Below are 12,472 nucleotides of genomic sequence, written 5' to 3'. Positions count from 1 at the left end.
GATTTTTGGGTTTTTTTGGGGGGTTTTTAAGGGGTTTTGGGGTTTTGTTGGGGGGTTTTTGGGGGTTTTTTTGAAGGTTTTTAGGGGGGTTTTTGGGGTTTTTTTTGGGGGGGGTTTTAGGGTTTGTTTTGGGTTTTTTTGAGGGGGTTTTTAGGGGGTTTTTTTTGGAAGGTTTTTAGGGGGGTTTTGAGGTTTTTTTGGGGTTTTTTTTTGGGGTTTATTTGGGGGGGTTTTAGGGGGTTTTGGGATTTTTTGGGGGTTTTTTTGGGCTTTTTTTGGGGTTTTTTGGGGTTTTTTTGGGGGTTTTTTTGGAGGTTTTTGGGGGTTTTGGGGTTTTTTTGGGGGGGTTTTTAGGGGGTTTTGGGGGTTTTTTTTTGGGTTTTTTTAGGTTATTTTGGGGGGGTTTTGGGGTTCTTTGGGGTGTTTTTTTGGGGGTTTATTTGGGGGGGTTTTAGGGGGTTTTGGGGTTTTCTTGGGGGTTTTTTTTGGGTTATTTTTGGGGTTTTTTGGGTTATTTTTGGGTTTTTTTTGGGGGGGGGTTTAGGGGGTTTTGTGTTTTTTTGGGGGGGGGGTTTAGGGGGTTTTTGGTTTTTTTTGGGGGGGTTTTGGGGTTTTTTGGAAGGTTTTTAGGGCGGGTTTTTGGGGTTTTTTTGGGGGGTTTTTAGGGTTTTTTTGGGGTTTTTTTTGGGGACGGTTTTGGGGTTTTTTTGGAAGGTTTTAGGGGGTTTTTGGGGGGTTTTTAGGGGATTTTTTGGATGGTTTTTAGGGGGGTTTTTGGGGGTTTTTTTTGGGGGGTTTTTAGGGGGATTTTTGGGGTTTTTTTTTGGGGGGGTTTTTAGGGGTTTTTTTGGGTGATTTTTTGGGGTTTTTTAGGGGTTTTTGGGGGTCACACCTGCATGGTGGTGTTGTCCACGATCATGCTGCGGAAGGTGATCTCGGGGTACTCGGCCGCCACTTCCTCACAGCACTGCAGGAACAGCCCGTCCCCCAATTTCCTGTGGGGACACAGAGGGGGTGAGACCCCCAAAAAATACAGGGGTACCCTCAAAAAAATCCGGGGTACCCCCAAAAAAATCCGGGGTACCCCAGAGATCCCACTTAGCATTGCAGACCCTAAAAATTAGAGGATAACCCCCCCAAAAAATCCGGGATAGCCCCCAGATATCTCTGGGATCCCCCCAAAGTCCACTCAGCACTGCAGGAATAGCCCATTCCCCGATTTCCTGGGGGGGTAGGGGGGGGGGTGAGACCCCCAAAAAAATACAGGGGTACCCTCCAAAAAATACAGGGGTACCCTCCAAAAAATCCGGAGTACCCCAAAAAATCGGGGTACCCTGAGATCCCACTCAGCACTGCAGGAACAGACCATTCCCCGATTTTCTGGGGGGGTAGGGGAGGTGAGACTCCCAAAAAATACAGGGGTACCCTCCCAAAATATCCGGGGTGCCCCCCAAAAATCCAGGTTACCCCGGGATCCCACTTAGCACTGCAGACCCCAAGAATTAGAGGATAACCCCCCCAAAAAAATCCGGGATAGCCCCCAGATATCTCTGGGATCCCCCCAAAGTCCACTCAGCACTGCAGGAACAGCCCATTCCCCAATTTTCTGGGGGGGTAGGGGGGGGGGTGAGACCCCCAAAAATCCAGGGGTACCCTCCCAAAACATCTGGATCCCCCAAACCTCCCTCAGGACCCCACCAAACCCCGTCTCGACCCCCCAAAACCCACAAAGGACCACCCTCCAGAACCCCCAAACCCCCCTTGGGATCCCCAAAACCCCCCTTGGGATCCCCCAAATCCCCTTTAGGACCCCCCAAATCCCCTCTGGGACCCCCCAAATCCCCTCTGGGACCCCCCAAACCCCCCTGGGACCCCCCAAATCCGCCCTGGGAACCCCCCAAATTCCCTTTAGGATTCCCCAAACCCCCTTGGGATCCCCCAAATCCCCCTGGGACCCCCCAAATCCGCCCTGGGACCCCCCAGGCCCCCCTTTAGGATGCCCTAAACCCCCCTTGGACCCCCCAAATCCCCCTTGGGACCCCCCAAACCCCCTTTAGGACCTCCAAAATCCCCTCTGGGACCCTCCATACCTCCTCTGGAACCCCCCAAAATCCACCAAGGACCACCCTCCAGAACCCCACACTCCTATGGGACCCCCAAAACCCCCCTTGGGAACCCCAAACCCCCCTTTGGATCCCCTAAACCCTCTTTTGGGACCCCCAAACCCACAAAGGACCACCTTGGGACCCCCAAACCCCCTCTGGACCCCCCAAACACCACCAAGGACAAACCTCCAGAACCCCAAACCCCCTTTGGAACCCCCAAAGCAGCCCCTTGGGACTCCCTGGGACCCCCAAACCCCCTCTGAGATCCCTCAAACCCCATCTGGAACCCCCTAAAACCCACAAAGGACCCCCTTGGGACCCCCCAAATCCCCCCTGGGACCCCCCAGCCCCCAGCTGTGCCCCCACATGATGTTGGCCTTGTGCACGGCGGTGACGCAGCGCCGTGCGGCCGCGCGGGCCAGCCCGAAGGCGTAGTGGGCGATGCGGCGCGAGCGGCCGGCGGTGATGATCTTCAGGCTCTCGACCACGCCCGCCACGCTCTGCGGGCACGGGCACGGGGGGGCGTCACCCGGGGGGCGGGCAGGGGGGAGGGGCATCACCCGGGGGGCGGGGCATCACCCAGGGGGCGGGGCATCACGCAGGGGGCGGGGCGTCACCCAGGGGTGTGGCAGGGGGTGGGGCATCAACAATGGGGTGTGGCACCACGCCCGCCACGCTCTGTGGGCACGGGATGGGTGGGCATCACCCAGGGGGCGGGGCATCATCCAGGGGGTGGGGCATCACCCGGGGGCGGGGCATCAATAATGGGGTGTGGCACCACGCCTGCCATGCTCTGCGGGCATGGGCACAGGGGTGACATCACCCAGGGGGGCGGGGCATCAACAATGGGGTGTGGCACCACGCCCGGCATGCTCTGCGGGCACGGGACGGGTGGGCATCACCCAGGGGGCGGGGCAGGGGGTGGGGCATCAACAATGGGGTGTGGCAGGGGGTGGGGCGTCAACAACACGGTGTGGCACCATGCCCGGCACACTCTGCAGGCACGGGGACAGGTGGGCATCACCCAGGGGACGGGGCAAGGGGTGGGGCATCACCAAAAGGGTGTGGCAGGGGGTGGGGCATCAACATAGGGGGGTGGCACCACGCCTGCCACGCTCTGCAGGCACGGGACAGGGGTGACATCACCCAGGGGGTGGGGCATCAACAATTGGGTGTGGGCAGGGGGTGGGGCATCAATAATGGGGTGTGGCACCATGCCCGCCATGCTCTGTGGGCACAGGGACAGGGGGTGACATCATCCAGGGGGTGTGGCAGGGGGCGGGGCATCAACAACGGGGTGTGCAAGGGGGTGGGGCATCAACAATGGGGTGTGGCACCTCCCCCGCCATGCTCCGCGGGCACACGGGCACAGGTGGGCATCAGCAACGGGGCGGGCAGGGGGTGGGCATCACCAAAAGGGTGTGGCAGGGGGTGGGGCATCAACATAGAGGGGTGGCACCACGCCTGCCACGCTCTGCAGGCACGGGACAGGGGTGACATCACCCAGGGGGTGGGGCATCAACAATGGGGTGTGGCACCACACCCGCCACGCTCTGCGGGCACAGGTGGGGCATCAGCAATGGGGCGGGGCAGGGGGTGGGGCATCACCCCCAGGATGTGGGATGGGTGTGGCATCGCTTCCAGGGTGTGGCACAGGTGTGCCATGGGTGTACTATCAGCCCCAGGGTGTGGCACCACCCTCAAGGTGTGACACAGGTGGGGCATCGCCCTCAGGGTGTGGCACGGGCAGGGCAGGAGTGTGGCATCACATCCAGGGGGTTTTCTGAGGGATTTTGGCTGTTTTTGGGATGATTTTGGGGTATTTTTGGAGTGATTTTGGGGGTTTTCGGGGGTATTTTTGAGGGTATTTTTTTGATATTTTGGGGGTGATTTTGGCTGGATTTTGGGGTGATTTGGGGGTATTTTGGGGGGTTTTTTTGGGGGTATTTTTTCGATGTTTTTGGGGATATTTTTGGGAGTATTTTTTCGATATTTTTGGGGTGATTTTGGCTGCTTTTTGGGGTGATTTTGGGGTGCTTGTGGGGTATTTTTGGGGGTATTTTTGGGAGTATTTTTTCGATATTTTTGAGATGTTTTTGGGGTGATTTTGGGGGTATTTTTTGGATATTTTTGGGGCACACCTCGTGCTCCAGGGAGCTGTACTCCCCCTCGGTGTTCTCCCTCACGATCAGGATGCTTTCAGATATTTCTGGGGTATTTTTTTGGATATTTTTAGGGGTATTTTTTTGGATATTTTGGGGGTGATTTTGGCTGTTTTTTGGGGTATTTTTGGGGTGATTTTGGCTGTTTTTTGGGGTGATTTTGGGGATATTTTTGGGGGTATTTTTTTGATATTTTGGGGTGTTTTTGGGGATATTTTTGGGGGTATTTTTTTGGTATTTTGGGGGTGATTTTGGCTGTTTTTTTGGGGTGATTTTTGGCATATTTTGGGGCACACCTCGTGCTCCAGGGAGCTGTACTCCCCCTCGGTGTTCTCCCTGACGATCAGGATGTCGATGTCCCGGTGCCGCGTCTCCACCCCGGGCAGGCTCTGGCAGTGAATGACGTTGGCGTAGAGATCCAGGCTGGTCCTGGCCGGGCCCCCCAAAAATATGCAAATGAGCCTCAAAAATATGCAAATCGACCCCCAGAATATTCATGCGAACCCCGCTAGAGTGGAAATAAAACCCTAAAATGTGAAATGAAACCCCCCCAAAATATTCAAATACGCTAAAAATGTAAATCCGTCCCTAAAATGTTTAAGTGAACCCACAAATTAACCCCAAAACATGCAAATTAACCCCCAAATCATGCAAATTACCCCCAAATCCTGCAAATCACACCCAGACATGCAAATTGACCCCCAAACATGCAAATGAATCCCTAAACATGCAAATTAACCCCCATATCATGCAAATTAACCCCCAAATCATGCAAATTAACCCCCAAATCGTGCAAATCACACCCAGACATGCAAATTGACCCCCAAACATGCAAATGAATCCCTTAATCATGCAAATCAGCTTCAAAACACACAAATTGACCCCAAAACGTGTAAATAAAACCCTAAATGTGCAAAGAACCCCCAAATATACAAATCAGCAGTCAATTGTGCAAATTAACCCCAAAACATGCAAACCAAACCCAAAACATGCAAATGAGCTCCTAAAACATGCAAATCAGCTCCACAGATATGCAAATGAGCTGCCACAAGCACATGCAAATGAGCCACAACATGCAAACCGAACCCAAATTATGCAAATGAGCCCCAAATATGCAAATGAACTCCTAAAATATTCAAATCAACCCCATGGATATGCAAATGAGCTGCCAAACCACGCAAATAAACCACAACATGCAAACCAAACCCAAACTATGCAAATGAACCCCAAAATATGCAAATGAACTCCTAAAATATTCAAATCAACCCCACAGGTATGCAAATGAGCTGCCACACCATGCAAACGAACCACAATATGCAAACAAAACCCAAATTATGCAAATGAGCCCCAAAACATGCAAACCAACACCCAAAACATGCAAATGAACCCCAAAATGCAATTTAACCCCCAAGACTTGCAAATGAGCCCCAAAACATGCAAATGAACCTGAAACACGCAAATCAACTCACAAAACATGCAAATCAAGTCCCCAAATTATGCAAATGAGCCCTAAAATATGCAAATGAGCGCCCAGCACGGACCTGATGAGGTGTTGTTGCGGGATTTGTGGCTGGGGGGGAGGTTGTGGTTGGTCTCGATGTTCCCTGGGGGAAAAACGGGGCAGAGAAGGGATTTTGGGAATTTTGGGGAAGATTTGGGGGTTTTGGGGGAGATTTGGAGGATTTGGGGGAGATTTTTGGGGGTTTGGGGGAGATTTTGGGGGATTTGGGGCAGATTTTTGGGCGTTTAGAGGAGATTTTGGGGGGTTTTGGGGGAGATTTTGGGGGGTTTAGGGGAGATTTGGAGGATTTGAGGGAGATTTTTGGGGGAGATTTTTGTGGGTTTTGGGAGAGATTTTGGGGGTTTAGAGGAGATTTTGGGGGTTTTGGGAGAGATTTTGGGGGGTTTGGGGGAGATTTTTGGGGGTTTTGGGGGAGTTTTGGGGGTTTAGAGGAGATTTTGGGGGAGATTTTTGGGGAGATTTTTGGGGGTTTTAGGGGAGATTTTTAGGGATTTTGGGGGAGATTTTTGGGGGATTTGGGGGAGATTTTTGGGGGATTTGGGAGAGATTTTTGGGGGTTTTTGGGGGAGATTTTTGGAGGAGATTTTGGGGGTTTAGAGGAAATTTTTGGGGGTTTTGGAGGAGATTTTGGGGGATTTGGGGGAGATTTTGGGGAGTTTTGGGGGAGATTTTTGGAGGATTTTGGGGAGATTTTTGGGGATTTTGGGGGAGATTTTGGGGGGATTTGGGGGAGATTTTGGGGGTTTAGAAAGATTTTTGGGGGTTTTGGAGCTGATTTCAGATCAGATTTGGGGATTTTGGGGCAGATTTAGGATCGGATTTTGGATCAGATTTGGGATCAGGTTTTGGATTTAGGCCCAGATTAGGGCTCAGATTTTGGGATTTAGGCTTAGTTTAGGGCTTTAGGCTCAGATTTGGGCCCAGATTTTTGGGATTTAGGCCAGATTAGGGCTCAGATTTTGGGATTCGGGCTCAGATTTGGGATTTGGGCTCAGGTTTTGGGGTTCAGGCCCAGGTTTTGAGATTCAGGCTCAGATTTGGGCTCAGATTTGGGATTTCAGCTCAGATTTTGGGGTTCAGGCCCAGATTTTGGGATTCACACTCAGATTTTGAGATTCAGGCTCAGATTTTGGGATTCAGGCCCAGATTTTGAGATTCAGGCCCAGATTAGGGCTCAGATTTTGGGATTTGGGCTCAAATTTTGGAATTTGGGCTCAGGTTTTGGGGTTCAGGCCCAGATTTGGGCTCAGATTTTGGGGTCCAGGCCCAGATTTTGGGATTTGGGCTCAGATTTTGGGATTCAGGTCCAGGTTTTGGATTTAGGCCCAGGTTTTGGGGTTCAGGCTCAGATTTTGGGGTCCAGGCCCAGATTTGGGGGTTCAGGTCAGGTTTTGGGGTTCAGGTCAGGTTTTGGGATCCAGGCCCAGGTTTTGGGGTTCAGGTCAGGTTTTGGGGTTCAGGCTCAGATTTTGGGATTTAGGCCCAGATTAGGGCTCAGATTTTGGGATTTAGGCTTAGTTTAGGGCTTTAGGCTCAGATTTGGGCCCAGATTTTGGGATTCGGGCTCAGATTTTGGGATTTGGGCTCAGGTTTTGGGGTTCAGGCCCAGGTTTTGAGATTCAGGCTCAGATTTGGGCTCAGATTTTGGGATTTCAGCTCAGATTTTGGGGTTCAGGCCCAGATTTTGGGATTCACACTCAGATTTTGAAATTCAGGCTCAGATTTTGGGATTCAGGCCAGATTTTGAGATTCAGGCCCAGATTAGGGCTCAAATTTTGGAATTTGGGCTCAGGTTTTGGGGTTCAGGCCCAGATTTGGGCTCAGATTTTGGGGTCCAGGCCCAGATTTTGGGATTTGGGCTCAGATTTTGGGATTCAGGTCCAGGTTTTGGGATTCAGGCTCAGATTTGGGCTCAGATTTTGGGGTTCAGGCTCAGATTTTTGGGGTCCAGGCCCAGATTTTGGGGTTCAGGTCAGGTTTTGGGGTTCAGGCTCAGATTTTGGGATTCACACTCAGTGAATTTTGAGATTCAAAATTCTCACTGAATTTTGAGATTCAGGCCCAGATTTGGGCTCAGATTTTTGGGGTTCAGGCTCAGGTTTTGAGATTCAGACTCAGATTTTGGGATTTAGGCCCAGATTTGGGATTCAGGCTCAGATTGGGGCTCAGGTTTTGGGGTTCAGGCCCAGATTTTGGGATTTAGGCCCAGATAGGGCTTTAGGCTCAGATTTGGGCCCAGATTTTTGGGATTTGGGCTCAGATTTTGGGGGTCCAGGCTCAGGTTTTGTGGTTCAGGCCCAGCTTTTGGGGTTCAGGCCCAGATTTGGGCTCAGATTTTGGGTTCAGGCCCAGGTTTTGGGGTTCAGGTCAGGTTTTGGGGTACCAGGCCCAGATTTTGGGGTTCAGGCCCAGATTTTGGATTCAGGCCCAGGTTTTGGGGTTCAGGTCAGGTTTTGGGGTTCAGGCTCAGATTTTGGGGTTCAGGTCAGGTTTTGGGGTTCAGGCTCAGATTTTGAGATTCAGGCCCAGATTTTGGGATTTGGGCCCAGATTTTGGGATTCAGGCTCAGATTTTGGGGTTCAGGCCCAGATTTTGGGATTCAGGCCCGGTTTTGGGGTTCAGGTCAGGTTTTGGGATTCAGGCTCAGATTTTGGGGTTCAGGCCCAGATTTGGGCCAGATTTTGGGGTTCAGGTCAGGTTTTGGGGTTCAGGCTCAGATTTTGGGGTTCAGGTCAGGTTCTGGGGTTCAGGCCCAGATTCTGAGGTTCAGGCCCAGATTTTGGGGTTCAGGCCCAGATTTTGGGTCCAGGCTCAGGTTTTGGGGTTCAGGCCCAGATTTTGGGATTCAGGCTCAGGTTTGGGCTCAGATTTTGGGGTTCAGGCCCAGATTTGGGCTCAGGTTTTAGGGTTCAGGCCCAGATTGAGGCCCAGGTTTTGGGGGTTCAGGCCCAGATTTTGGGGTTTCCGGTCAGGTTTTGGGGTTCAGGGCAGGTCCCGGCACCCTTGAGCGCGACGCCGTTGCGCCGGATGGCCGTGATCGCGTTCTGCACGTCGTCCTCGGGCGCCTCCGAGTTCACCCGAACCTCCTCGAAATCCACGGGGACGCAGGCGTGCCTGGGAGAGAGGGCACAAAAAGGCAAAAAATGGCAAAAAATGCCACCAAAACGTCAAAAAAAAGGAAAAAAAATGGCACCAAATGGCAAAAAAAAGGGCAAAAAATGGCAACAAAACGGCAAAAAATGACAACAAAATGGTGTCAAAATGCCATTCCAATATCACCCAAATGTCCCCCAAATATGCCCAAAATGTCCCCAAATGTCATCAAAAGTCACCCCAAAATGCACCATAAATGTCCCCAAAATGTTCCCCAAATCAATACCCAAATGTCACCCCAAAAGCACCAAAATGTCTCCAAAATGTCCCCCAAATATCCCCCCAAATGTCACCCCAAATGCTCCCAAAATATCCCCCAAATGTCCCCCAAATGTCATCAAGTGTCACCCCAAATGTCCCCACAATGTCCCCCCCAAATGTCACCCCAATGGTACCCCAATGTCACCCCCAAATGTCATCAAATGTCACCCCAATATCCCCCAAAATGTCACCCCAAAAGCCACCAAAATGTCCCCCAAATGTCACCCCAATTGTCCCCCAAATATCCCCAAAATGGCACCAAAATGTCCCCCAAATATCCTCCAAATGTCACCAAATGTCACCCCAAATGTCCCCACAAGGCTCCCCAAACAAACACCCCAATATCCCCCAAATGTCACCAAATGTCCCCCAATATCCCCCAAGTGTCACCCCAAATATCCCCCAAAATGTCACCCCAAGGATCATCCAAATGTCCCCACGTCTCCCAAGCAATACCCAAATGTCACCCCAAAAGCCACCAAAATGTCCCCCAAATGTCACCCAATATCCCCAATGTCACCCCCAAATGTCCCCAAAATGTCACCCCAATGTCACCCCAATGTCACTCAAACGTCCCCTCAATGTCACCCCAACATCCCCCAAATTTCACCCCAATGTCCCCCCAATTATCTCCCAAATATCCCCCAAATGTCTCCAAGTGCCCAATTTTACTGATTCATTTACATATGCAAATACTCGATTGCCTTTTCCCCCCTCTCATTTGCATATTTTAGAGTCAATTCCTCCCTTTTGGGCTCCATTTCTGGGGCTCCATTTCCACTTTGGCCGTTAATTCCCAACTCCACCAACTCATTTCCATACTGGAAGAACTAATTAATTTTCTGGGCTCATTTGCATATTTTAATATAAATTCCTCCATTTTGGGCTCAATTTCTGGGGCTCCATTTCCACTTTTGGCCGTTAATTCCCAACCCCGCTGGTTCATTTCCACTCTATACCAACTTCACCACACTCCTAATTAACTCATTAACATTTCCCCGCCTCATTAGCATAATTGGGGGCGTGGCCCGCACCTGAACACCTCCTTGACGTGCAGCATGAGCTCGGGCCGATGCCATCGCCGGGGATCAGCGTCACCGTGTGCCGGCCCCCGTACTTGGCTGGGGGGGGCTGAAAGGGGGGACCCCCAAAAATTTTGGGGTCCCCTCAACCCCCCCACACCCTCCCTGATGTCCCCTCCCCTTTTTCCCAATTTTTCCCAAAAAAAATTGGGAAAATTTCAAGGTTTTGGGACCCCCACCAGTGATTTTTGGGGTCCCCCCCCTTTGGTTATTTTGGGCCCTTCTACTGTTTTTGGGGTGCCCTTCTTATTTTTGACCCCCCCCCCAATGATTTTTGGGGTCCCCTTCTTGATTTTGACCCCCCCCCAAAGATTTTTGGGGTCTCCCCTTCTTGGTTCCCCTACTTCTTTTTGGGGACCCCCCCCCCGATTTTTGGAGTTCCCCCACTGATTTTTGGACCTCCCCCCCAAAAGAAATTTGGGCCTCCTTGGTGATTTTGGGGTTCCTCCCCTTTGGTTATTTTGGGCCCTTCTACTGTTTTTGGGGGTCCCTCCCTTATTTTTGGGACCTCCCCCAATGATTTTTGGGGTCCCCTTCTTGATTTTGATTCCCCCCCCATTGATTTTTGGGGTCCCCTTCTTGATTTTGACCCCCCCCCCAATGATTTTTGGGGTCTCCCCTTCTTGGTTCCCCCACTTCTTTTTGGGCCCCCCCGCACTGATTTTTTGGGACCTCCCACTGATTTTGGGGACCCCCCCCCAAAAAGAAATTTGGGGTCTCCTTGGTGATTTTGGGGTCCCCCCCTTGGTTAATTTTGGGCCTTTCACTCTTTTTGGGGTTCCCCCTTATTTTTGGACCCCCCCCTCCAATGATTTTTAGGGTCCCCCCAATATTTTTTTTGCCCCCTCCCCATTATTTTTGGGACCCCCCCCTGTGTTTCTAAGCCCCCCCCAGGATATTTTTGGGACCCCCCAATGAGTTTTGGGGTCCCCCAATAAATTTTGGGGTCCCTCAATGATTTTTGGGGCCCCCCAGGGGGATTTTTGGGGGTACTCACGATGCAGCGTTGCTGTTGTGGGGGGGGGAGAGAAAATGGAACAATGAATGAGAAATTGGGGACCCCCACCCCAAAAATTCCCCACACCCCAAAATTTGGGGGTTGGGTGGGGGATGGGATTTTTTGGGATTGGGATTTTTTGGGGGGATTTTGGGGGGAATTGGGGGGTTTTGGGGGTGATGGGACTTTTTGGAGTTGGGATTTTTGGGGGGATTTTGGAGGGGTGGGATTTGGGCTGATGGGATTTTTTTGGGGGGTATTTTGGGTGGGTTTTGGGGGGATGGGATTTTGGGGTGATGGGATTTTGGGGTGTGGGTGGGGCACTCACGGAGGGGAGGTGGAGCTGATCCACAGCGTGGGAAATCCCGGCCTGAGGAATCCAAACCTGGAACCCGAAGAGTCCCAAAAATTGGGGTGAGGTGAGACCCCCCAAAAAACCCCCCAAAAGGGTTCAGAGCCCCCTCCCCAAAACAGCACCAGAGAATCCCCCCCCGCAATGGTTCAGGACAGCTTAAAAAAAACTCCTCATTAATTAAAAAAGTGTTAATTAAACTTCGCATGGGTGGTTTGGGGGTTCCTGGGGATTTTCCCGAGGGAATTCCCTGCCCGGGACCCCCGCCCCCCCCTTTGACGACCCCACAATGGTTCCGCCCAAGACATCGCCCCTTTCAGAATATCAGCCAATCACAGCGTGGAGCGCTGCCCCTCCCACACACCCTGCGAGTTCCAGCCAATCAGCACTCGCGGAACAGCGCCACATCCCCACGGTAACCAATCAGAGCCCGGAGTCCGCCGCTTCCACATCCCGCCCCTCCGGGCGGCCGCCAGGCCCCCGCCGGCGCGCCAGCCAATCACACGCCGCCGGTGCAGCGGGCATCGAAGGGAACCGGCGGGAACGGGCGGGAACCGGCAGGGGCGGGGCCCGGTAGGCGGTGGATCGGGTTCTGATTGGTCACTCACCGCGCGCGGCCGCAGCGCCGCCCGCATCACCCTCCGCCGCGCCGCCGTCAACGCCGCCGCCATGATGCTCCCGCCCGCGGCACGAGTTCTCGCGAGATCTCGTCACCGCCCACGCGAGGAGATAGGGCGATAAGCTCGAACTCTCGCGAGAGTTCCCGCCCCGCCCGCGGCACGCCCTCACGCCGTGGCAGCCATTTTGTGCCTGGGAGTGGCGCTGGCGTGAGGCGTCG

At 52.6% G+C, this 12,472-nt stretch overlaps 1 protein-coding gene across 1 annotated transcript; it reads right to left on the bottom strand.

Annotated features, from left to right (window-relative positions):
• Positions 1 to 892: 892 nt before the first annotated feature.
• LOC141726296 (isocitrate dehydrogenase [NAD] subunit gamma, mitochondrial-like) lies at positions 893 to 10,844 on the bottom strand (the record flags this gene model as incomplete). The annotated part of the gene is given in 8 exon segments (XM_074531045.1): positions 893 to 995; positions 2,472 to 2,605; positions 4,564 to 4,696; positions 5,805 to 5,871; positions 8,791 to 8,903; positions 10,238 to 10,268; positions 10,271 to 10,334; positions 10,794 to 10,844. Coding segments are annotated over 8 exon segments (696 nt in total), but the record flags the coding sequence as incomplete, so codon positions are not given.
• Between the last annotated feature and the right edge of the window lie 1,628 nt (positions 10,845 to 12,472).

The sequence above is a fragment of the Zonotrichia albicollis genome, chromosome 34 (genome assembly GCF_047830755.1).
Source record: "Zonotrichia albicollis isolate bZonAlb1 chromosome 34, bZonAlb1.hap1, whole genome shotgun sequence".
NCBI classification, from domain to species: domain Eukaryota; kingdom Metazoa; phylum Chordata; class Aves; order Passeriformes; family Passerellidae; genus Zonotrichia; species Zonotrichia albicollis.
Note: the sequence above shows the minus strand (reverse complement) of the source record. Positions and strands in the feature narration are given on the sequence as shown.